Source organism: Pristis pectinata, chromosome 9 (genome assembly GCF_009764475.1).
Source record: "Pristis pectinata isolate sPriPec2 chromosome 9, sPriPec2.1.pri, whole genome shotgun sequence".
Taxonomy (NCBI): domain Eukaryota; kingdom Metazoa; phylum Chordata; class Chondrichthyes; order Rhinopristiformes; family Pristidae; genus Pristis; species Pristis pectinata.
This window is the reverse complement of record NC_067413.1, coordinates 50,562,060-50,588,911: the sequence shown is the minus strand read 5'-3', so window position 1 is coordinate 50,588,911 and position 26,852 is coordinate 50,562,060. Positions and strand designations below refer to the sequence as shown.

General features: G+C 41.1%; 1 protein-coding gene across 1 annotated transcript; it reads left to right on the top strand.

The window, feature by feature from the left end:
• Position 1: 1 nt before the first annotated feature.
• LOC127574242 (mitochondrial folate transporter/carrier-like) lies at positions 2-26,686 on the top strand. The gene is made up of 7 exons (XM_052023071.1): positions 2-329; positions 3,497-3,647; positions 5,799-5,884; positions 10,539-10,699; positions 15,656-15,769; positions 20,873-21,018; positions 25,382-26,686. Exons 1-7 carry the CDS (start codon positions 161-163, stop codon positions 25,509-25,511), a joined length of 957 nt encoding a protein of 318 aa, XP_051879031.1. The 5' UTR covers positions 2-160; the 3' UTR covers positions 25,512-26,686.
• The last annotated feature ends 166 nt before the right edge of the window (positions 26,687-26,852 follow it).

Below are 26,852 nucleotides of genomic sequence, written 5' to 3'. Positions count from 1 at the left end.
AGGGCTTGCGTGCGTCGTGACGTCCGTGCATGTTGCCGACGGCGTTGGCAGGTTTGCGCGTGCGTGGCAGTTGGGAGCCCGGGGTTGAGGTGGTCGCTGCTGCTTGTGGTCGTTCAGCTGCTGTTCCCACGCCTTCAGACATCCCGGTGCTGGCGAGAGGATGTCATCCGGAGCCGGCCAGGCCCCCGAGCCTGACCTGACGCGGGCGGCGGCGTTGCTGCGGCTTGTCCACCTGGTGAAGTACGAGAACCTGGTGGCCGGGATCAGCGGCGGAGTGGTGTCGACGCTGGTGCTGCACCCGCTCGACCTGGTCAAGATCAGGTTCGCAGGTAAACGAAACCCTGCCCTCCCCCAGCTCCCCGTTCCCATGGCCCGATCGATGCGCACACAACGGGAAACCGCTGTGTGAGGCGGGGGCGAACCCGAGTGCGGGCGGCTGGGTGTGTCAGCCACGTGTCGGTGTGACAGATGGGAACCGCGGACTCCTTGCGACATAGACTAATGCAGGCTCACACAGCAATTCTATCACCTACCCCCACCCCATATTTATCCCTGTAATCCATTCTTTTCACCATCCCGTACACTACCACCACCAGCCCCCGATTCTACCTCTCACAAGGGGCAATTTCTACTGGCCGACAAACCTACCAGCCAGCGCTTATTTAGAATGTGGACGGTAATCGCAGCACCCCGTAAACCCACGTGGTCACAGGGCGAAATGCAAACTCCACATATCGCCAAAGTTCAAGGTTGAATCCAGGGACCTGGAGTTGTAAGGCAGCAGCTCTACTGGCTGTGCTGGTGTGACGCCCTTTACGCACGCTTTGAAAAGGAGAATAAAGCGACACTTGTGTGAATCCCCACAGCATCCAATGACCCTGTGATCTCTGTCTTGGAGGCAGATGTCCGAACATCCTTCAAGAGGGTGTGCCAGTACCCTCAACAATGTACCTGGCCAGGTACTGAAAACCTTTGCTGACCAACTGGCTGGAGTATTCAAGGACATCATCAACCTCTGACTGCTGCAGTCTGAGGTTCCCATCTGCTTCAAAAGGGCAGCAATCATTCCGACGCCCAAGAAGAGCAGGGCGAGCTGCCTCAATGACTATCGCTCGGAGGCACTCACATCTGCTGTGATGAAGTGCTTCGAGAGCTTGGTTACGGCTAGAATTAATTCCTGCCTGAGCAAGGACTTGGACCCGCTGCAATTCACCTCCCACCACAAAAGGTCTACAGCAGACACAATCTCACTGGCTCTCCACTCTGCTTTGGAGCACATAAACAACTGCAAGACATACAACAAGCTACTGTTTATGGATCACAGGTCGGCGTTCAACACCATCATTCCCTCAGTACTAATAACTAAGCTTCAAAACCTGGGCCTCTGTACCACCCTTTGCAGCTGGATCTTCGACTTCCTTATTAGGAGACTGCAGTCAGTGCGGATCAGTAATAACATCTCCTCTTCACTGACCATCAACACAGGTGCACCTCAAGGTTGCGTGCTTAGCCCACTGCTCTACTCTCTGTACACTCATGACTTTGTGACTAAACACACTCAAACGCCATCTATAAATTCGTTAAGGACACCACTGTTGTTGGTAGAATTTCAGATGGCGATGAGGAAGCTTTCAGGAGTGAGATAGATCGGCTGGTCAAGTGGTATCGCAACAACAACCTCACACTCAACATCAGCAACACCAAGGAGCCAATTGTGGGTTCCAGGATGGGGAAGACTGGAAAACACACACCAGTCCTCATTGAGGGGTCAGCAGTGGAAAGGGTGAGCAGCTTCAAGTTCCTGAACATCAACATCTCAGAGGATCTATCCTGGGCCCAACACATTGATGCAATCACAAAGAGGGCATACCAGCAGCTCTACTTCATTTGGAGTTTGAGATTTGGTATGTCACCAAAGACTCTTGCAAATTTCTATAGATGTATGGTGGAGGGCATTCTGACTGATTGCGTCATTGCCTGGTATGGACGCTCCAATGTGCAGGATTGAAAGAGGCTGCAGAGGGTTATAGACTCAGCCAGCTCCATCACAGGCACAACCCTCCCCATCATCGAGGACATCTTCAAGAGGCAGTGCCTCAAGAAGGCAGCATCCATCACGAAGGACCCTCACCATCCAGAACATGCCCTCTTATTTCTACCATCGGGGAGGAGGTACAGGAACCTGAAGACCCAAACTCAACAATTCAGGAACAGCTTCTTGCCCTTTGCCATCAAATTTCTGAACGAATCATGAACACTACCTCATTATTCCTTTTTTTATGCACTATTTATTTGTTTTTGTAATTTATGGATTTTTATGTCTTTGCACTGTACGGCTGCCACAAAGCAACAAATTTCACATCATATGTCAAATTTCTCATGGTAATAAATCTGATTCTGGTGGGAGTGTAAACAACGCAGCTGGGAGTGTGAACCTTGGGGTCAGCAGGTAGGATTGTGAAACAAATGTTGGGAGGTGAGTTGTGGATTGTGAGAACTATGCTTTTATTTAAACATGGCAACTTTTTTATTTGCAAAATTGGAAAGTAGCAAAATATTTGCTTCTCTTATTATCAGAGGTCAAAAATCAGGTAACAATTCAGATTCATTTATGGTTTAGTCCAACTTAACAAAGACGTCTTTGGTGAACTGTCTGAGGTCCGGCAGAAGTTTGCGTCATGATCATGCAGACTTGGCACAAGCAGGAGCCCTTCCTGTATATCCTGGGGCAAGGCTGGTGCAGCTGCTGGTGACCCATCTCTGAGTTGGGGGTGGGAAGAGATAACCTGTTCAAGCAAGAGTTATCCCTGTGTAACCTGGATGGAATTGTTTAACTTGTCAATGGAATCTGTGTGCTTTCATGGATTTGATGCAGTGTGAATGTTAATTTCAAGAAGTGAGTGCAAGTGCCATCCTTATTCCTAGAGGCAGAATGTGCAACCGATAGAATAGTGTTGCTGCCTCACAGCTCCAGAGATTCAAGTTCAATCCTGAACATGGATGTGGCCTGTTTAGAGTTTGCATGTTCTCCCTGTGACTTTTCCCCAAGTACTTCTGTTTCCTCCCACAGTCCAGAGATGTGCTGGTTGGTAAGTTAATTGGCTACTGCAAAGTACCCTTGCTGTAGGTTGACAGTAAGAGAACCTGGGTGGAATTAATGAGCATGTAAGAGAGACCAGGTTACAGAGAAATAAGTGGAGGAATGAGATTTCTCTGAGAGCTGGCATAGACATAATGGGTCAAATGGCCTCCATCTATGCCATAAGAAAACATAAAGTATGTGTGTTCTGGGAGTATCATTCATACATTATCATGTAAGGAGAGAGCCATGAGCTGGTTAGCTTGAAAGTGTTATGCACCTGCCAGCAGTTTTGGAGGGTAAGGGTTATGGTATTTACTGCAGGTAAAATATTCCATAGTTTTACAAAGGGCTATCCCAAAATGTACAAACTGTGTATCTTAAGAAGCTATTTATTCATTGAATTTTTTTGTGCAGTGAGTGATGGCTTGCAGATGAGGCCAAAATACAATGGAATTCTGCATTGTATCAAGAGCATCTGGAAAGTTGACGGAATTCAAGGGCTTTACCAAGGAGTAACCCCCAATGTCTGGGGCGCAGGATTGTCTTGGGGATTATATTTCTTTTTGTAAGTATTATAAATGTTGTTATAAATGTGTCATTTAGAAATTTCTGGTTTGGTGTTAATAGGCCAAATTGGGTTAAACCAAGCCTGCTGTCCAGAACCACTGCATAAAATCCCTTTATGCTCACATTTACCTGGGATGGCCCATGACGCTCCAGGGTCCAGCAACATGATCTGGAAAGCAAATGTTATCAGGCAAACTTAATGCAAACTTGTGGACTCAAGTGCAAACTTCATGCCCTGAGATACCTGCCAGCTGACAAAGCTGGGGCTGCAGATTTGCTCACCATGACTGATGTAAATGATTTTAATAATCTTTAAATGCCTTTAACATTTGAAGCATCGTTTTTTGAAATGCCAACTTGAATGCAGTAAACTCCTTTAATCAGCAAATAAAGTAAGTGAATTATTAATGTGTATCTATTAGCCACTTAAAATCTGATTCTTCATAATAATGTTTCTTTGGCCCATATTTTGTTTGGATTAGCTCGGAGTTTCTCGCAGAACTCCTGGCATTTCTTAGCATTGTGCTGGTGGGTTTTGGGATTCTCGCACAAATGCAGAAAACCCAAACTTAAAGGTGAGGCTTGGTTTACACTGGGCAATCTTCTCTCAGATGCTGCAAGCACTTGAATAAGGAAACAAGAAGAAAGTAAGTCAAAAACAGAGACACTGGAAGTGCTCAGTAGGGCAAGCAGCGTCGGTGGGCAGAGAAGCGATTGCAGTCACCACACTATAGGAAGGATGTGGAGGTTTTGGGGAGGATTCAGAAGAGCTTCACCAGGATGTAACCTAGATTGGACAGTACTATCTATAAGAAGAGGTTGGACAAACTCGGATTGTTTTCTCTGGAGTGTTGGAGGCTGAGGGGGCGACCTGATAGAAGTCTATAAAATTGTGAGAGGTGGATAATCTGAGTCTTTTTCCCAGGGTGGACATGTCAAATACTAAGAGGGCATAGGTTTAAGGCGAGAGGGGGAAAGTTTAAAGGAAATGTGCAAGGCAAATTTTAACAATGTTACAGGTGCCTGGAATGCCCTGCCAGGGAAGGTGGTAGAAGCAGATACAACAGTAATGTTTAAGAGGTATTTAGACAGACACATGAACATTCAGGGAATGGAGGAATACAGGCCATGTGCAGGCATATGTGATTCGTTTAGATTGGCATCATGGTTGACACAGACGTGGTGGACCGAAGGGCCTGTTCTTAAGCTGTACTGTTCTATATTCTATGATTTTTTGTGTTCCTTCATCAGAGCTGCAAAAGTGAGAAGATAAGCATGTTTTAAGTTGCAAAGAGGGAGATTTGGAGAGAACAGGCAACGTCAGTAATAGGGTTCAGACCAAAATTGTTAAGGTAACAACTACTTTTGAAAAAACAGCAATTGTTTAAAAAAAACAGAAATAATCTGCCAGCACAGAGTCTGTGTATCTCTATTCCCTGCCTGTCATTCCCAGACATTCCCTGTCTGTGTAAATGCCTCTTAAACATTGTGATTGTATCTGTTTCTGCCACCTCCCACAGATTATAACACGTGATATTTCTTCTCCATTTTGATTGTTCCCTAAGTCAGATTTGGCAATAGAAACTCCACATATGATATTTGAAGATTAAGTGCAATATGATAAACATATTTTTAATAAAATTCAACCATTTGACAAAAAATTACTAAATTTATTTCATATTTTAAATCATTCCTAAGGTTACTTTCCTTTCAAGCCTATTAATCCCAATCTGGAAACATCTTTCAAGTGTTTCATTGTCAGATGAATCTGCCATGCTGAACCAAGCCTTTTCAATGATCTTATGTGAATCAGCCTGTAGCCAGGCTTGCCTTTCAATGTGGATAGCTAGTTTAAGTGATAAATAAAGTACAAGGACAACATGGGATCGGTTGTTTTTTTGTTCCCTGTCCTTAACTTCTGTGTGTGTGAACAAGTAATAAATATTTCTGTAAATCAATGATCTTTATTTGTGCAGCCCAAGCCAAAATATTCAAGAATGGAAAAGCTAATTAATTTGTTTTCTACTACAGAAGTTATGCAGTAATTAGTTTTCCTTTAGTAATTGAGACTGTTGCAAGATGTATAACAAGTGACAATATTTTTGGTGTTGCCGATCATTGCTGAATATTAAACATGTGCTATTTTCAGTTATAATGCCATCAAGGCTTACAAGCAGGATGGATTTCCAACGCAGCTTAGTGCTACTCAGCACCTCATCTCAGCTGCTGAAGCTGGTAAGTATTTGGAAAATTTGCTTGACTTGGTGATGTAAATGTGACCACCATATTAATACTTCTATATTTCAACAGCATTGACTTCAACACCAGGCTATTTTTGTTTATGGCTGTAATTGATTGTCTTATTTCAGTATTGTAATTCTGATTTCAGCGTAAAAGTGACATCTTACAGTGTACAGGTTATGACAAACTGTTTTAACAAAATAGATAATTTTCAATTAATTTTCAGTGCGTTTTAGTTTTTTTCTGTTTGCTCTCAATAAATATGTATTTTTAATTCAAATCTATTGAGCCTTCAAAAGATTTTATTTCAATTACAACTGGTTTGATTTTTGTTGGTGTTTGGTAGTATAGTTGCCCATCTGCCAGATCATTTACTCTGCATTTGAGTATTTCTGCCCTTGATACGTATAAGATTGACAATTTGAAGCTGATCTATAGGAAACTAACATGGCATGCTAATTAAAATAATAATTCTTTCAAGAGTAAAATAAATTATTGTGGTAGAAGGATTGATGTCATTTTGAAGAAAATAGTGCTTATTAGGGTTTTTTGAATTTGAAAAGCAAAAATTTCCATATACAGGAAATAAAAACAAAATGCTGGACATACTCAACTAGCCAGGCAGCATCTGTGGAGAGAAAAACAGTTAATGTTTCAGGTCAGTGATTTTTTTTCCATCAGAACTGATAAAAGTTCATCAATCTGAAACAACCCTTTTCTCTCTCCACAGATGCTGCCTTGATAGCTGAGTATTTCTGGTGTTATCATTTTGTTTTAAATTTTGTTTATCATTTTATTCCTTTGCCAGAGGTAGATTTCCTGCACAAAATTGATCTATATCTGTATCTCAGAGCTGTGCAGTTTGTCACTGCTTTGAAATGTGCTGCAATAAAATTGTCCTTGTGGATCTGATCATTGATTATGAATCAGTTTTTTGCCATGATGATTAATTAGAGATCCTATTGGCCAGATGGCCTTTCCCCTCTGTTTTTCTTCAATTCCCTGTAATCATAGGACTTTGTGAATAAAGAAGATAATTTATTTTGTATATTTTCAAATGCAATATAAAATTTGTCTAGAATATTAGCAAACTGCGCATAATGTTAACTGGGAAAACTAGGAAATGTATATAACCCACAGACATCTTCAAGGGGAGGTTATTCCAAAATTTTGGCTATAGTTAACTTTGTGTATTTCAATAACATGTAACAAAGCTAGTAGAAGAGTCTTGGTATTATAGACAGCGGGCGGGCAAATCTGTGCTGTGTGTAGGAAAATCTTTTCCCGAAATGAAATGTGGTAGTGGTACACCACTTCTGAAAATCTACTTTTCAGCTTGAGAAAAAGGAACCAACAATGTCATTCATTGTGTAACGCTGTGTTTTAGTATTGTCAGATGATATTCGGCAAAGCGATGTTTTTTCAAGTTATACCTATCATTAGCCCCTTGCAAGCTAATAAAGATTTGATAATGCTGATTGCTCTGCAGCTGTGCAATTTAAAGCATAATTCAGGCTTTCAGGTATAACATTTGTAGTCTGTTGCAGAACAGTGTGGGGACAACATGCTCACTAGTGCCTACTCGTAACCACTACTAAAACTTTTACTGAGCTCAACTGCCTTTTCAGAATGTGGAAACTACTTAATGTGGATACATGTGTGTTGGTCTTGCTGGAAGACGTAGAACTGGAGCTGGGCCATGGAAAGGGATTCCTTGGAAGGAAGCATTGAAGGGATCACTGCAGCAGACCACTACCCTCCCCCTCACTGCAACATCTATAGGGAGCCATGCTCCTATTTCAACCACTCTGAGGTTAACCAAGTTGCTGTTTAAACTCAGGCTCACGGCTGTGCCAGTCAAAGATGCCTTCAGGTGGCTGTGACTGATAGGTGCCATATTTCATAGTGTGCCATGCACTGCACTATTGCTGGCATCACTGATACTCTGTACTCCAAAAGAAGTGGCTTTCCTCTACTTTTTCTTCAGCAGAGAAGATGAGACAGATCAGTCAGATGAATTTGCCTGCTCTGCCAGCTTCTCAAAGGTTTGGTTCATGATATATTGCACTCAAGCAGTGCCCTGAGCTTCCCTTGAGAACTCCGAATTCTTGATGAACCCCAAGAAGTTCCATTCCCTTGGGAATTTTCTTTTACGGTCCTTTAGTTCCTTTTGCAGTCGCCCGTGATCTTTTTCATGGTTGATGCCAGGTATCCTAGGAACTTGTGTGACTCATTCATTCCAAGGTGGTCTTAGCTTCCTAACGTTTTTGAGGGTCCACATGTCCTGAACGGGTGGATATTATGGCATAAGTGCTCTCTTCTACCTGGCTTTTGAATTCTGTACTTTCTCCACCACTTCAAGTGAACCCATAATAGCATAAGAGGCTTGGTAGAGACCACTGTTGGCCTCCTCAAATAAGATTTTGGAGACTGCGCCACTTAAGGCATTCCCTAGTATATACCAGATGAGTCCTCCTACAATGTCAGTCTCTGCTGCTTACAACATAACTTGCCAAACAGGTGAGCAGATCCCTGGCCTAATGGCCACCAAACAAGAGGGGGAGTAATAGGACTGCAGGACGAAGTGGAGGGGTAGTCTTCCTGTCCATTTGATCTGATAGGCCAGAGACTACAACCATTTCACTAGCCTTCTCCTGTGTGGTCCTTGTATGATTCTGCCAAAGCAATAGTACTGTGTAATATAAGACTCTGGTGAATCAACTGAATAGATTTCCTCATTTTAGGACATAGAACAGTACAGCACGGTATGGGGCCTTCAGCCCACAATGTTGTGCCAACCTATATAAATCTACTTCACAATCAGTCTAACCCTTCCCTCCTGCTCAGCCCATAACCTTACATTTTTCTTACATCCATGTGACTATCTGTCTCTCAAATGTCCCTATCGTATCAGCCTCTACCACCACCACTGGCCGTGTATTCCAGTCACCCATCACTCTCTGTGTGTAAAAAAAAAAACTACCTCTGACATCTCCCCTAAACTTTCCTCCATTCACCATAAACTGATGTCCTATGGTATTGGCCATTGCTACTCTGGGGGAAAAAGGTGCTGGTTGTTCACTCTGTCTATGCCCCTCATAATCTTATACACCTCTATCAAGCCGCCTCTCATCTGCCTTCACTCCAAAGAGAAAAGCCCGAGCTTGCTCAACCTTTCCTCATGAGACATGTTCTCTAATCCAGGTAGCATCCTGGTAAATCACTATACCTTCTCTAAAGCTTCCACATCCTTCCTATAATGAGGCAACCAGAACCAGGGTTTTGTAGAGCTGATTTTCTAGTTGATTATGGTCCATAGCGACTTCCCTTGAAGCTAAATTTGTGAGGTAGGGTTTGACATATTGGAGTCAATGATGTATAGTTCCCTTCTACCAACATCAGGCACTGGCTCATTGTCTTCTGATGATTTTTCCTCCTCCCCCCCAATCCCCGCACATGAACCTCTGGTGGTGGTGAAACAAACAAACATGGAGTCACATAGGAAGAAGTATTACAACAAATCAAGATACGTAGTTTATCTGATGAATCTGCAAATTTCAGGACACCAATGGAAACAGCAAAGGAATTCTGTAAGCATCCCTCTGTACAAACGTCAAATCTTTTAGACAGGGCTTTTCAATTCAGGAGTGCCTGATGTGGAGAGAGTGTAAGATGTTTGTGTGCCGCAGAGATTGCGTGCTCCTTCTATGGACTGTACGGTATGAGTGGTGGCTCACCCAAAGCACATCAGGGAAGGCCTTTTTCTCCAGGCCGGTCAGCCTCTGAGTCTGAAAGGCTCCTGTACTGTTAGGAGTAAGATTTCTTGTAACGTTGTACAGTGTAGAGGCTTATTAATGAGGTGTACCCTGGACATGGTTGACTGACTTAATGTTTGTGTCTCTGACTGTCAGTGAGTGACTGGGGATTGCTGTCTCTATCTGGTGACTGAATTTGGGGGTGGGGGTGAGATCCAGTACCTCAGTGCTTAGAGTGTTGCTACTTGAGGCAGTACATCCTAGTAGCCTGTGCTTTCAAACGCATCTTGTTTTGTATCACTTCTTCCTACATGACTCCATCTTTCAGCTTGCTTCACTTTTGGAGGTCAGCTCCACAACCACCTGATAAGTGCACTTGGTTGCTGCTCTCTATGGCTAACGGCCTGCTCTGGAACAAAGGACCCATTTCTCCTGTGGATATCCACTGTAAAGTGTTGATGTCTCCCTCAAAGAAGTTGAGTATTGCCCTTTTATTCCATCGTTCTGTCATCTTCTCCACATCACCCTACACAGCAATGGTATATCTCCTTATGAAGCTTCCTTTGGGGCTGAAGACCCAGTGTTGCCATTGCATTGCTAAGTGTTGGCAATTGTGCAAAATTCAATTGGAATTTTTGACCGGGTCACATAAAAGGAACCACTTGAAGAGAGAACACTCCTGCTCTATTGCACAAATTCAAAAGAGGACAAAAAGAACATGGAACATTACTTTAATGCTCCTATTTCAGAGCAAATGATTTCTGAGCCAGTTTAAAACAAAGGTTGTTCATTTTGATGTGAAGCAATATTTGCTTTATTTTAATATTAAATTGTAATATTATTTAAATTAAACATTTAGAATAATAAAAGTAAATTTATTTGTTTCTCTTTAGGTGCAATGACTCTTTGCATTACAAATCCAATTTGGGTGACAAAGACACGATTGGTTCTGCAGTACAATGCAGCTGTTGATCCATCAAAGAGAGCATACAAAGGCATGTTTCATGCCCTTTTGAAAATATATCAAAATGAAGGTATTCGTGGGCTTTATAAGGTGAGATAATGACAGCAGTAAATGGGCTTTAAATTTGTAAAGTATTTAATAGGGCAGAATTTTGTGATAGAAAATTGGTAAATTGGTTTATTATTGCTGCATGTACTGAGATACAGTGAAAAACTTTATTTGCATGCTGTCCACACAGATCATTTCATCACATCAGTACATTGAGGTAGTACAAGGGAAAAGCAGTAACAGAAAGCAAAATAAAGTCTTACTGAGAAGTTTATGGTGAGATGATTGTGCTCACCTTTATTAGTTACAGAGAAATTGATGGTGAGGTGATTACAGCAGAGGAGCAGGAATAAACTATTCAGCCCCAAGGTCCTTCTCTGCCATTCAGCAAAATCATGGATGATCTTTTACCTTAATGCCATTTTCATGCCATATTTCCATATCCCTTGATTCCTCTAATAAACAAATCGTGTTTAAGAACTCTGCCAATGTTTTGATTAAGGTTAAATTATCATAAGCTGAGTATGAAACTAAATTGGACTGCATAAGGAATAGCAAGGGAAAGAAGACACCGGTGGGATTAATTACTAGGTCCCAAGAGTATTGCCTCTTGACAGGGCAAAGCATAAATGTAACAAACAATCTGCTACAGGAACATAGCGAGTTGAGCGGCATCAGTGGGGGGGGGGGGGGGGGGAATTGTTGACATTCGGGGTCAAAACATTGCATCAGGACATTGTAGAATGCTTTGTATCTCCAAAGCATAAATGTATCCTGACAAAGAATTAATATGAGATCTAGTAGTTAAGGATCTTCTAGGAAGCTGTAATTACAGCATGATGGAATTCCAGATGCAGATTCGCAAATAAAGGGAATTTGGAAGATATGAAATGTTGTCTAGCGACGACTCGGAAAATGGGCTAAAAGAAAAGTCAGTATATAAGCAGTGGCAGATATTTAAGCAGTTGTTTGTTAACACTCAGCAGAAATTTATACTGATTAGAAAATAGGACTCAATGGGAAAGATGAATCATCTGTGTTTAACAAAGGATGTCAAGAAAAATATTAAATCAAAAAATCAAACCAACAAAGTGGCAAAAGCTGATGGGAATTTTTAGGATCAAGCAGCAAGAGACTAAAAAGCTAATAAGGAGGCAGAAAATTGATTATTAGAGAAGACTGGCAAGTAATATCAAAACAAACAGCAAATTCTATGGGTATAAGAAGGAAGAGGGTAGCTCGGGTAAATGTGGGATACCTGGAAGGTGAGACTAGGAAGTTAATAGAGAAAGGAAATGGTAGATCACTTAACCCAATACTTTGCATCAGTCTTCATGGTGGAGGACACTCCAAATATATAAAAGATAGCAGATGGTTTAGTTTCAAGTAGTGTGGAAAAAAACTGTAAAAATCCCTATTGTGAAGGACAAGGTATTGGATAAACTAGTGGGATAAAGGCAGACAAGTTGCCAGGACTTGATGGCCTGCTTCCAAGGGTTGATCGAAGTTTTCAAATCTCACTGAGTTCTGGGAAGGTTCCTGCAGATTGGAATACAGCGAATGTGACTCCCTTGTCCAACAAAGGAGGAAGACAAAAGGTAGGAAACTATAGGCCAGTTAGCATAGCAGTTGTTGCTGGCAGGATGCTGGAGTCTATAATCAAGGAAGAAATAGCTTTTCATTTAGAGAAGGTTAATGCTTTCATAAAACCAAGTCAATGTGGTTTTATGAAGGGAAAATCATGTTTGACAAATATGCAAGAGTACTTTGAGCATGTAACAAGCAGAGTCTGAAGAGGACAATTTATAGATGTCATGCATTTGGATTTCCAGAAGGAATTTGATGAGGTGCCATATAAAAAGCTGGTGCACAAGATAAGCCCTCTCGTAAAGAGGGAAGTATTTTAATGTGGATTGAATGTTGATTATCACAAAGAAGACTGAGAGTTAGAATAAGTGGCTTTTTTTTGGGGGGGGCAGGAACAATGTAACTGATGGAGTGACCCAACAATCAGTCTTTGGCCCTTAATTGTTTACTATATAAGTGGGAGAACATGCTGCAATGAGGACTCTGCACAGGTTATGTACAAGTTGAGTGATTGGCAAAAACTTAGTAGATGGAGTTTAATGTGAGGAAAGGATGACTCTTATCTAACTGGAGAAAAATTGCAATTGAGTGGAGTACAGCAGTGTTTTTGTGCATGAAACATAAAGTAAGCACAAAATGTGCAACATGTAGTTTGGAAGGCAAATGACATATTGGCAAAGTATTGTTGCAATTGTACAGGGTGTTGGAGAAGCCACACCTGGAGTAGAATTCTCTACTCTGGAGTGTGTGGAGGCTAGATCATTGAAAGTATTTAAATAAAGGGGCATCAGGGAATTCAGGGCTGTGAGGAACTGGCGCAGAAAAAAAGTTGAGGCCTGGAGTAGATCAGCCATTGGCAGGGCAGGCTTGAGAGGCCAGATGGCATACTTCTGCTCCTATTTTCTTGTGTTCTAATAGGCACTTTGCTCATTCGGCACTTGCACATTGCCTCAGTGGCTCTCTCCACATCAGACCACAGACTGATGAAAAAACTTAACTATTTCATTACTGTGGGAGTACCAGCAGACAGTTGAGCCCTTAAACAGGTTCCAGGCACAGGAGCACACAGCAATGAGAAGAATAGGGGTTCACACTAGGTTCCCAATGTAGCACACTGTCAGTAACACATCTGCGGTGCGGTGACCCATTCAGTGCTGATTCCACTAGTGTTCTCGTTCCTTGGAAAGCATCCCGAATGATGTCGGTATGATAATCCATTTCATCATTATTGTTGCACATTTTGAAGATGGGATTCATATTTTTCATAGTTCGTGCAAGAAATGAGGAGGCCAATCAGCCCATCGTCAATACTAGCTCTCGAGCAATTCAATCAATCATATTTCCCCCACTTATTTCCCTGAAAATGCCAGTTACACACCCCAAGTCTCCCACCAGCCACCTATAATTTACAGTAGCTAATTAAGGTAACAACTTGTCTGACTATGCGATGTGCAAGGAACCTAGCAGAGCCAGAGGAAACCCATGCAATCATAAGAAAAATGTGCAAACTCCACACAGACAGCACTGGAGGTCAGAATTGAGTGCAGGTAGCTGGAGCTGTGAGGCAACTGCACTAGCTGCAGCACCACTGCTGCTTGATGCAAGCAATGACGTACAACATCAGGCAAATCTTGGATATGTGAGGTCAGGATTGCATTCTTGTCGGCAAGAATATTTATCAGTGCCAGAAGAGTTTTCTGAAATAAATTCTATGATGGAGTCATGGTGAGTTAGTTAGACTATGGTTTAATATATTGTACATATTTAGGTAGGAATAACAGTAATGAAAGATGCAGTCTCTTTTAAGTTGCTCGTACTGGTACTTTAAGAACCCTGAATGCCCAGTCTTTGATGCTCAGCCAGCATGATACTGTAATAGGATCTACTCAGCAACACTTTTGCATCCACATTTCCTTGTAAAGTTCTTGGTCTCACTTGCTAGTAATCGCATGCTAGGACAAAGTAGAAAAGGAAAAAAGAGAGCTTGCCAGAAAGTTACGTTGATAACCATTAGAAAAATCAAATGGGCAAGGACAGGTGAGGTGAAGATCTTGTAAAACGTTTTCAGAACAGTTGCTTAGAGCAGCACGTTCTGGAGCAATGAGGTATAACTAATGACCTCGATAGGGATGCACCCCTCGTGATCATTAAATTGAACATTTACATTCAGTTTAAGGGAGAGAAGAATGGGTCCAAGACTAGCATTTTGAACTCAAATAAGGGCAAATATGAGGGCATGAATGCAGAGCTAACTAAAGTGATCTGGCAAATTAGGCTAAGGTGTCATTTGAGATGGAGAGGCAGATATTTAAGAGAATCTTTCAGGATACATAGAGTAGATAGAATCCAGCAGGAAAACTAAGTTCCACGGAGAAGACCCACCATAATGAGTCAGAGTATTACAGCACAGAAACAGGCTCTTGGCCCACCACGTCCTTACCCGTCTACACTAATCCCATTGGTCCCCTTTGGGTGCGTCTCCTGTGCCTTGCCTGTGTATGTGCCTGTTTAACTGTCTGAAACATAATGATTGTATCTGACTCTATCATTTCTGGCAGCAAGTTCCAGATAAATCACTTTCTGTGATTTTTAAAAACAAAAACTTTCCCCTCAAATCCCCTTTAAAAACTCCTTGCTCACACCTTAAACCTATGCCCTCTTGTTTTTGATGCACCTACCATAGATAAAAGATTCCAACCATCTACCCTATCTATGCCTCTTGTAACTTTATATACCTCTATCAGGCCACAACTCGGCCTCCTTTGCTCCAGTGAAAACAAACTCGGCTTATCCAATCTCTCCCCATAACCGAAGTCCTGCATTTCAGCCAACAACCTGGTTAATCTCCCCTCCACTATCTCCAGTACAACTATGTCTTTCCTGTAGTGTGCAACCGGAACTGCACACAGTAATCCAAGTGCAGTCTAACCAGTGTTTTGTAAAGTTGTAATGTAACATCCTGACTTTTATATTCTATGCCCTGACCTATGAAGGGGAGTATGCCATATGCTGTCTTCACCACCCTATCCACCTGTGTTGTCACTTTCAGGGAACTATGGACTTAAAACCCCAAAGTCCCTCTGTTATTTAATTGTGCAAATGTCCACTGATCTGACTTCCCAAAATGCACTTTTCAGGATTACATTCTGTCTGCCAACACTCTGCCAATTTTCCATTTGACCTATGTCCTGCACTACACCGCCAACTTTTGTGTCATCTGCGCAGAAAAGATTCACAAGGATGTTGTCAGGACTGGAATGCTAAAAATGTTAAAATCTGGATTAATTTTTTTTTAATCCAGTTCATGGTAGTTAATTGAATTGAATAGTAGTACATCAACTGAAAAAACTAATACTGGGGATATTGTAAAGCTGTACTCCATTTGAACTATATGCATCTGCATTTGTGTAGGGATTTGTGCCGGGACTTTTTGGAACATCGCACGGAGCTCTCCAGTTCATGGCTTATGAGGAGCTGAAGAAAGAATATAATAGTTATAAGAATCTGGCAGCAAGTGAAAAACTAGTGAGTTTGTCATTCATGGCATGGTTGATTTCCAATTATCTAATAAATTGCACTTATAGCACCTGTTTAACACAATGATTCACCTTTGTTTCCAAATCCAGATTGTATGTGCATCAAGTTATGATCTGCTTTCTCCAGAAACAGTTGTGTATTGATGCTGTTCTCTTTCATTCATTGTGCTCAATATACTTGACTAGGCACAACAGCCAGGGTCTCTATAGATGCATGTGTTCTTTTTGATTTAGAAGAGAACTTTCAGTAATCATTTGAATCTTTTTTTCCTGATCTGGCAATTAATGATATATCTAAGTAATAAGGTCTAGTTCCATAATATTGAGAATGCTGTGCAATGAATTGTGCAACTGCTCCAGGTAGCACCTAGTGTTGAATAAAAATGCAGTGTTAGACTTCCTTTGTCAATATGGGATGACATCCATTTTCTCAAATCTACATGTCTCAGAGAACTGAGCATTTTTTTGTGACATCTTGGGAAAATCTATCCTTGTGCTTTCCTCTGACTATGTAACTGGTTTTATATTTACTCCCTCTTTCTACATCTTTCTAATTAGACTATGAATTGGCGTTGTCTTTCAGGAGGGAAAATGGAACAATTCAGCACAAATGTAATTGGTCCTAAAGCAATAACCTTTTGTCAGATTGAACGGTATATAGGAACATCCTTTAGTCAGTTTTCTCCTTCTTAAGAAGACAAAATGACAACATTGTGCATTTATGCTATGGTCTCTTTTATTTAGATGAATCTTTATGTCATGTTAAGCACCAAATCTGATTTTATTGGAAATTATAGCTTACCATGTTATAGATTCATTAAAAAATTACAGTATAGGACAGAAAGCCATTCAGTTCATTGTGTCCATGCCAAACATAGATATAGTCTTTGGGTAGCTCCCATTTTCTAGCTCTTGGTCCTTAGCCCTGCGAGTTATAGTTCCTCAAGTGCTCATTAAGACACTCTTCTGAATATGGTGAGGATTTCTGCATGCAATTCCTCTTCGAGCATTGTGTTCCACTTGTTGAATGAAATCTTTTTCATTGGGATTGAGGTGGATTGCTTCACTCTAATCTTGTGGGTTGCCAGATGGCAATGAGGCCAATATGGGATCTATAGACTTCCGCAGATGGGACAGGAGGTGGCCAACTGGTTGTGTGGGTGCATAGTTCATGAGGTGATCAATCCTGCCTACACAGGGCCTCGGTGTGCTCCCAATGCAAGGGCTTGAGGTTGTCCGTTCCATCCCAAATAAAGCTCCTCACTTTGAGTGGTTATGGGCCCGTGGTTCCCAGGAATCAGTGGGGATGTTGACATTATTCAAGAAAATTTTTAGTATGTCCTTGAATCTTTTCTTTGTATCCCTGGTATGTGATGGAGCTGAGAATGATGTGTGTGTTTCAGGGGCTGGTGTTGGGCATGTGAAGACTTGTCTGGCCAACAATGCCAAATGGTCGTCAATACTGGGGATGTTGGCCAAGGAGGGAAAGCTGGCATTAATTTGCTTGTCCTTCCAATGAACTTAGTGGATTTTATGGAGACAGTATTGGTGTATTTTCCACTGTCTGGCAGTGCTTGCTATTGTTAATCCAGGTCTCAGGTGCATGTAGGAGGGAAGGGACCACTGCCCATTACACCATGAGTTTTGTGCCAGATCTGAGGTCTTGACCTTCAAATACCCTTTTCCTCAATTCGACCAAAGGCTGTGCTAGCACATTGAAGGCATTAGTGATTTCCAGCCCTGATGTCTGCTTTCGCTGAAAGGAGGCTGCCAAGTTGTAGGGAAGTGGCCCATGCTTTCTAGGATCTTGTCATTGTCCTATTATCGGAGGGCAGTGTGGTGCAGCAGTCGGGAGCAGGTTAGTAGAGGACCTTGGTCTTCCGGATGTTAAGCATAGGCCCATTCTCTTATGACTTGGTCTTCGAGCATGCACAAATGCATGCATCATCTGCATTCTGCAGCTAAACCACTGAGGTTCAGGTGATCTTCGTTCTGGAGTGTAGTCACCATAGATTGAACAGCATCCAGTTCTGAAGACCAGCTTCTCTCTCTCGGGAAAATCCTTGGTGGGAGGCACAGCATTGTGGAAAGAAAGATTAAGTAAAGTTTTTTTGGCCAGTGGCTTTATTTGACACTAGTCTCTACTGAGAGTGGTTCTGTTGTATACTCGTAGAGGAGTATCATGGCAAAAATTGTCTTGAATACCTTTCAAGAAATTGTTTATAACCAAATTGTTGCAAGACAAAATCACAAAATGCTCCGAGCACTCAGCAGCTAAAGCAGTATCGGTGGGGCTATTTCTGCCCCCAGTGATGCTTCTTGATCTGCTGAGTGCTCAGAGCATTTTCTGGTTTTTCAGATTTCTAGCATTTGCAATTTTGCTTATGCATATTGTTGTAAACTTTTGTTTTGATTATGAGGATTACACTGGATGAGTTTTCTCTTGGTATGTGATTGAGGAGGGCAGAATAACTCCAGTGGTTGCATGCAAATGTAATTAGGAGCAACATTTGATCTATTAACAAGTAAAATTTTGGTTTCCTTGCTCCCGAAAATAAAGCTTACGGAGTAAATTTTCTGGTGATTTGGGAATTCATCCTTGTAATTCTGGTTTTCAAATGATCTATCTTTGCAATGAAGGGGTCCAAAGCCCATGTATCTCTGGAAATTACATATCTGAAAATTATGATTAACACACCTCTAAATGCTTTCACATGCTTAGTAAACTTCAAGAAAAGACATTAATGGCTTGCCCTCATACCACTGTGGCAGCAGGGAAATTTAGTGTAGTCTTCTTTCTCAAAATTAGCAATTCAGAATTCCACTGAATTAAAAGCATCAATCGTCTCTTTGTTAATATGTTATTGTCAGCCCGTGTAGACATCGATTTGTTGCAAGGGGGACTGCAAGTGTCTGCCAGATAAGTACTTTTAATTAGAAACACCGGTTATTTAATCCAACAAAGCAGTTTGTGACAATTTTCTGTTTTTTGTTTTGTGTTCAACAAAATGAACTAGCACTTTTCCATATAAAAGCCACTGAACCTCCACATGTTAATAAGAGAGTTTGGTGTTTCTTGTCATCCCTAATTAAGCAAAAAGTCATTTGCTATTCAATTAACCTTTCATGATAGTCCATTGAAGTAAATTACACAAGTGTGGCTTTGGGGTTTTCAGGGAGTTTTTTTTCCTGCCACATCTTTTGATAATCAGGCAGTGAAATACTATGCATTCAAGAGATTTATTTCTTTAAACTGCGAGATTAATCTATTGTGAAAGTTCCACCATCAGAACAACCAATGACACACTGCAACTTGTTTTATTTCTAACTTTTGCCAGTTCTGATGAAAGATCATCGACCTGAAACTGTCAAACTCTGTTTCTGTTTGTACGGATGCTGCCTGACTTGAGGAGTATTTCTAACATTTTTGGTGGTTATTTTGAACCCCAAGATCCCTTCAATATCTTCAGTAATTTCCCTACCACTGATGTAAGGCTTATCCTGGTTGCCCCCGTTGCCCTTCATAAACAAAGGAACAACATTGGCTATTCTCCAGTCTTATGGCACCTTGCCCAGGGCTAGCAAGGTACAAAATTTTTGTCAAGGCCCCAGCAATCTCCTCCTTTGCTTCCTGGGATGGATCAAATCAGGCCCTGCAAACTTATCCACCTTAATGCTTTTCAAGATATTCAACAACTCGGTCTCTATCCCAGGGTTGGGGAATCAAGAACTAGAGTACATAGGTTTAGGGTGAGAGGGGAGAGATTTAATGAGAACCTGAGGGGCATCTTCTTCACCAGAGTGTGGTCTGTGTATGGAATGAGCTGCCAGATAAAGTGGTTGAGACAGGTACATTAACAACATTTAAAAGGCACTTGGACAGGTACATGGATAGGAAAAGTTTAGAGGGATATGGGCCAAACGTGAACTAATGGGACCAGCTTTGATGTCAATCTTGTCAGTATGGACAAGTTGGGCTGAAGGGCCTATTTCTGTGTTGTATGACTCTATGATAACTCCATAATATCAACATGAATATGTGATGCTGCTGCAAGTAAGTTTTTAATTGCACTTGTGCATATGACAGTAAACTTGACTTTGACTTTGATGCATCCAGAATATCAACATACCCCTCCCTCATCTCACCATCCATGTCCTTCTCCTTACTGAACACCAATGTGAAAAGCGCATTGAGGATGTCACCCACCAACTTCCTCTAGCTCTCCATAAATCCTCTCCTTTGTCCTTGAATGGACCTACCTCTTCCCTAACTACTCTCTTACTCCTAATATATCTATAAAATGCCATGGGATTCTCCTTAATTCTACTTGCCAAGGACAGTTCATGACCCTTTTTAGCCCCCTTAAATTCTTTCATGGTTTCTTTGTATTGCTCAAGGGGTCTGATTTCAACTACCTGAACTTTACGTGTGCTTCCTTTGTCTTTTTGACTAATTTACAATGGTCTCTTATCACCCATATTTCTGAATAGTGCCATCCTTATCTTCATCCTCAGGAATGTGCTGAGCTCTAATTAACTGGCCTCATGGAGTTTTGTGCAGCAAAACATGGGCCTTATTTATGTACGAAGACTGCAAGCCCCTGTAGTGACCGCAGGAACATCTGATGGGATGGGAGACCAGAGAACCTGGGAGTGAGTGTGTTAGTGACCTTCTGAAATGTGGGGTTGGTCAGTTGCAGTAAAGACCTGATATAACAGAATCAGCAATTTCTATAGTCTCACAATTTAAGTAGAGTACTACTTGCATAGTAATTCTTGTCCACAGAATTGATGTGTAAGATCAAGTAAGTTGTTTTACATAAATAACTGACAGCAAAGACGTCGTAATGGATCCATTGATTTTTGTGAAGCTGTGGCATTGACCTGTTATTAGAGACAGAGGAAGCTTCAAAACCTGATTAATTGTGATCCTATGCAAAAATAGTGTCATGTGATTGAATTTCTGGGCATATATATTGCCCTAGTGAAGAAATCCCATGAATATTTTGAAAATGCGTTTAACTGAGATAATGTAAACATTGCAGGTCTGACAGAATATTTGCAATTAATTTTTGTTTCTCTTCTATATTAGAACACCTTAGAATACGTAACTATGGCAGCATTGTCCAAAGTATTTGCTGTGTCAGCAACCTATCCGTATCAAGTGATACGTGCTCGGCTGCAGGACCAACATACCCAGTACTCAGGAGTAACGAATGCCATACGGAGAACATGGAGGTGAGATAAAAAAGACCTGGAGCAAGATTAAGTCACTGCTCTACCATTTAACACTATCATTGCTGATCTAAATATAACTTCAACTCCATATTGCTGTTGTACCTTGCAGTAACCTTTCACACCCTTGATTATTAATATCTATCTATCTCTGCCTTAAAAGTATTCAGAGATGGCGAAGAAGAGAGTTCCAATAACTCATGACCCTCTGAGAGAAGTAATTTCTGTTCCTCTCTCTTAAATGGGCAACTTCTTATTCCTAAACAGTAATTCCTAGTTCTAGTTTCTACTACAAGAAGAGATATCTTTTCTATGACCCCACAGCATCTTTATATGTTTTAATCAAGTCTCCTCTCATTCTTCTAAACTCCAGCAGATACAAGCCTAGCCTATCCAAACTTGCCTCATAGGACAACCAAAAGGTGGCGCAATGATGCAGCTAGTAGAGCTGTGTCCTCACAACTCCAATGACTTGGGTTCACTCCTGGCCTCCAGTGGCTTGTGTGTATGTATGTGGAGTTTGCACGTTCTCCCCATGATCACATGGGTTTCCACCAGATGCTCTGGTTTCCTCCCACGTCCCAGAAATGTGTAGGTTGATAGATTAATTGATCACTGTAAACTGTCCCTTATGTGCAGGTAAGTGCTGAATCTGGGGGAGGGGATGGGAATATGGGGAGAATTGAAATAGGAGTCGTGTAAATGGATGTTTGACGTGACCTCAGTGAGCCAAAGGGCTTATTTCCATGTTGTATCTGTCTATCGGAAGAGGAAGACAGAATCTATCTTGTAGCAGCCCTACATTCTGGAACTCTCCCGCCTAATATCTCCACCTCTAATATGCTCACTCCTCTACTAATTTATTCTTAAAAATCTTCCTTGCTGCTTCACCAAGCTTTCAGTTACTCTTCCCAGTGTTGTCTTTGGCTTGGTAATTTGGCTGATTACACTTCTCTGAGTTGTATTGGAATACTTATCAATCTTGATGATGAATTATAAATGTAAATTGTTGGTATTAAGCAAATTGAAGGGGTCTTTAGAAATTTTAATAATTGCTAGTTACGTACCAAACATGCTGATCTTGGTAAAGATGTTTATTTTTTGCTCCGGTGGCATTTCTATTACTCCTAATGCTTTGATTTGGTTCTTCTGATACAAAAGTTTGACAGCTCAAGCAGCACTCCATGAGAATATAAGAAATAGAAGCAGCAGGAAGCCATTTGGCCCCTTGTGTCTGCTCTGTTATTCAACAAGATCATAGTTAACCTATTACTTAGTGTTTCTTTCCTTCACTAACCCCTTAATATTGTAACTTTTATTGGATTGAGCTTGAATACACTCAGTGACTGAGCACTCTTATGTAGAGAATTCCAAAGATTTAGGACCATCTTGGTGAAGAAATTTCTTCCCAACTCCTTCCTGAATGACTGACCCCTTGTTTCCCCATCCAAGGGAAACATCAGCTCCACATATACCCTTTAAAGCCCTATAAGAATTTTGTGCACTTCATGACATTGCTTCTCATTCTTCTAACACAAGAAAGTAGAATTCACTGCATACTTTCTGGAGACACAAGAGATTGCAGATGCTGGAATCTGGAGCAAAAAAAAATTTCTACTATTAGAACAAATCTGCCATACCAGATATCAATCTTGTGACGTCTTGCTGCACTACCGATATTGCATGTATGTCTTTTCTTCAGTAACAGACCAGGCATGCACACTATATGCCAGCTGTGGTCTCACCAGGTCTCTATATAATTGGAGCAAGGTGTCTCTGTACTCAGACTCATGCTATAAATGTACAGCAAGTAATTGGGGAAGGGTAACCATATATGCATGTTAACTTCCAGTGATTTGCATACAAAAATGCCCAGATTACTCTGAACACCAACACCTTGCAATCTTCCACCATTTTTTAAAAAAAAATCTACTTTTACTACCAAAATGGATGACTTCACACATCTCAAATTTTGAGATGATTTGAGATCACAGATTTTCCATATTAAATTTTTTGCAAAGATTTTTATCGTAAGTGCAGCAGAAGATTGTTGAAATAATGTCCATACCATAGAACCATACAGCACAAAACAGGCCCTTCGGCCCACCATGTTGTGCCGTCCATCAAACCACCCTCACACTATCTAAACCTTTCCTCCCGCATATCCCTCTATCTCACATTCCTCCATGTGCCTATCCAACAAACTCTTGAACCTGTCCAATGTATCTGCCTCCACCAGCACCCCAGGTAGTGCATTCCATGCACCAACCACTCTCTGGGTGAAAAACCTCCCCCTGACATCTCCCCTGAACCTCCCACCCATAACCTTAAAGCCATGCCCTCTTGTCTTGAGCATTGGTGCCCTGGGAAGGAGGCGCTGGCTGTCTTTCTATTCCTCTCAATATTTTATATACCTCTATCATGTCTCCCCTCATCCTTCTCCTTTCTAGTGAATAAAGCCCTAGCACCTTAAGCCTCTCCTCATATTCCATTCACTCTAATCCAGGCAGCATCCTGGTAAATCTCTTCTGCACCATCTCCAACACCTCCACATCCTTCCTATAATGCGGCGACCAGAACTGAACACAGTACTCTAAGTGTGGTCTAACTAGAGTTTTGTAAAGCTGCATCATCACTTCGCAGCTCTTAAACTCAATCCTACGACTTATGAAAGCTAACATCCCATAGGCCTTCTTAACTGCTCTATCCACCTGTGAGGCAACTTTCAGTGAACTGTGAATATGAACCCCCAGATCCCTCTGCTCCTCTACACTGCCAAGTACCTTGCTGTTTACCCTGTAGTCTGCCCTGGAGTCTGTCCTTCCAAAGTGTACCACCTCACACTTCTCCGGATTGAACTCCATCTGCCACTTGTCAGCCCAGCTCTGCATCCTATCAATATCCCTCTGCAAGTTCTGACAGCCCTCCACACTATCCACAACACCACCAATCTTAGTGTCGTCTGCAAACTTACTAACCCAGCCTTCCACCCCCTCACCTAAGTCATCTATAAATATCACAAAAAGTAGAGGTCCCAGAACTGATCCCTGCGGGACACCACTAGTCACTGCCCTCCAATCCGAGGGCACTCCTTCCACCACAACCCTCTGCTTTCTACAGGCAAGCCAATTCCTAATCCACACAGCCAAGCTTCCCTGGATCCCTTGGCCTCTGACCTTCTGAAGAAGCCTACCATGAGGTACCTTATCAAACGCCTTACTAAAATCCATATAGACCACATCCACCGCACTACCCTCATCAATCTTCCTCGTCACCTCCTCAAGGAACTCTATTAGGCTTGCGAGGCAAGATCTTCCCTTCACAAATCCATGCTGGCTGTCCCTAATCAGTCCATTATTCTCCAGGTGTTCATAGATCCTATGCCTTAGAATCCTTTCTAACAGCTTACCCACCACAGACGTAAGGCTCACCGGTCTGTAATTCCCTGGACTATCCCTACTACCTTTTTTGAACAAGGGGACAACATTCGTCACCCTCCAATCCTCCGGCACCATCCCCGTGGACAATGAGGACTCGAAGATCCTTACCAGCGGTTCAGCAATCTCCTCCCTCGCCTCTCGAAGCAGCCTGGGGAAAATCCCATCAGGCCCCGGAGATTTATCCGTCTTGATATTATTTAACAACTTCAACACATCCTCTCTCTTGATATTTGCAACCTCGAGAACATTACCCTTACCAGCACTCCCTTCCGCGTCATCAAGACCCCTCTCCTTGGTGAATACCGGAGAAGTATTCATTGAGAACTTCTCCCACTTCCGCCGCCTCCAGGCACATTCTCCCACCTTTGTCTTTAATCAGACCTACCTTTACCCTAGTCATCCTCCTACCCTTCATGTAGGTGAAAAAGTCCTTGGGATTTTCCTTAACCTTACTAGCCAATGCCTTTTCATGTCCCCTTCTAGCTCTCCTCAGCCCTTTCTTAAGTTCCTTCCTCACTACTCTATATTCCTCACAGGCCCTGTCTGAACTTTGCTGCTTATACCTTATATATGCTATACTTTGCTGCTTATACTTTATATATGTCATTAAAATTTTTTTCACCAGTCTGGTAAAGTTATGGCAGAATGCCTGATCAGATTTGCCATCTTTCAGATGAGATGTTCAGCCTCCTTATTTTGATTAGTTAGTTTGGACATTATAGATATAATGCAGTTACATGAGGAAAGACACGGAGTTTGTCTGGAACACTAACCAATATTTATTTTCAGCCAGAATCAGATAAATTGGTATTTTGATTATTAACCTGTGGTTTATATGTTGGAAACTTTTACTTCCAAAACAGTAATTGTAGTTCAGAGCTTTATATCATAATTCAGAAATTCAAAATTGTTGGTTTATTTTTCAGGAATGAAGGCATTCATGGATTTTACAAAGGAGTCCTTCCAAATGTGGTCAAAGTGACACCTGCATGCTGCATTACATTTCTGGTGTATGAAAATGTTTCACAATTTTTATTTGGTTTGCGACAATCGTGAACCATGGACTATTGACAAAACTTGAATCATTAAGTCGTATTGTCTCAGAAAACTAAAATCAGCAGGCATGAGGAGAACATCAGGTGCTTTCTAATTACTACTTGCAGCATCCCTGGTTACAGTAGTATTTCAGCACCACAGTTAAAATAATATTTATTTAACTTAATAAATCTGAAATGCTTGCAGATAAATTATAAGTGCAATTCTAAATTTTTAAAGATTATGTTAATTCCAGGATAAAATGTGTAATATTTGATACTTGTCCTTTACTGAAATCAATGTGTTGACACTATAATCAACAAGTAACTGTTATCAAGTAGTGTCAAGCTGAATTGATGAAAAACAATGGTTTCTTTTATAGTCCTGCAATATTTTGTAATAAAATACATCTGGTTGTGGATTGTTACTCAGGAGATCGCATCATTCAAAATGTAATTTAATAAGTAAAGTTAACTATGACTTAACAGGAGATATTTACATATCATGCTCTGGGAACATTTACAACCTTACATGTGAATGTACTATCATGTCACTAAATCTAGTTATTGCTTTGAAGGTTGCTACAGGTAGGAGAACTGAATAAAAGTTATAATTATATCTCCATTACCAACAATTTTATGAAAGAAAGAGCTTGAATAATGTGTTGATCCTGATAGCCTTCATTAATCCATTATGAGTGCTATTCCGTTTCCTACAACATGATTTGGATAGTTATATTGAAGCTTCCTTGTTGGTCTCAGTTGATTACCATCAAATGAGTTAAGTATCACTTCTGGAGATGGATTTTCTTCAATAGCACATGAACCTTTTTTGAATCATAATATTTTAAGATGTTGGGGAAAGATTCAGTTGGAATAAATCTGAACAGTTATATCACTTCTTGCATTGTCATTAAATATTTTGTTGGATAACAGATTAGAAATAACAAGCTAGAAATAACTAGAACTTGTGAGTTCTAGTCTCACAAAAAACTTGTGTTGTCAAATCTTCCAAGTTGCTTTTTATTTAAAAATATTGAAGTCTTATTTCTACATCATCTTCTACAAATGCTCAGAAATACGCAAATCATGTTAGTTTTGCACTTTTCTAACACTAAGCAGCACAATACTTGTCAAAAAAATACTGGTGGTTTAAATTTCAAATTAATCCAAAGGTTAATAAAGTATATAGATGATAATTTTGACTTTGGATAATATGATTTAGTCTTTCATATATTTGCACGGACATCAGGAGAGAGATATAATGGATAGCTGGTTCCATATTACTAACATCCAAAGACAAGAAATACCGTAGATCCATACAATCTAAATTTCACTTGTTTTTCCATGCTAAAATTTTGTT

Coding starts and splice junctions, on each gene's coding strand:
- LOC127574242 (XM_052023071.1), top strand. CDS start 161: ATGTCATCCGGAGCCGGCCAGGCCCCCGAGCCTGACCTGACGCGGGCG. Junction 5,885..10,538: donor CATCTCAGCTGCTGAAGCTG/GTAAGTATTTGG, acceptor GTTTCTCTTTAG/GTGCAATGACTCTTTGCATT. Junction 21,019..25,381: donor GCCATACGGAGAACATGGAG/GTGAGATAAAAA, acceptor TTTATTTTTCAG/GAATGAAGGCATTCATGGAT.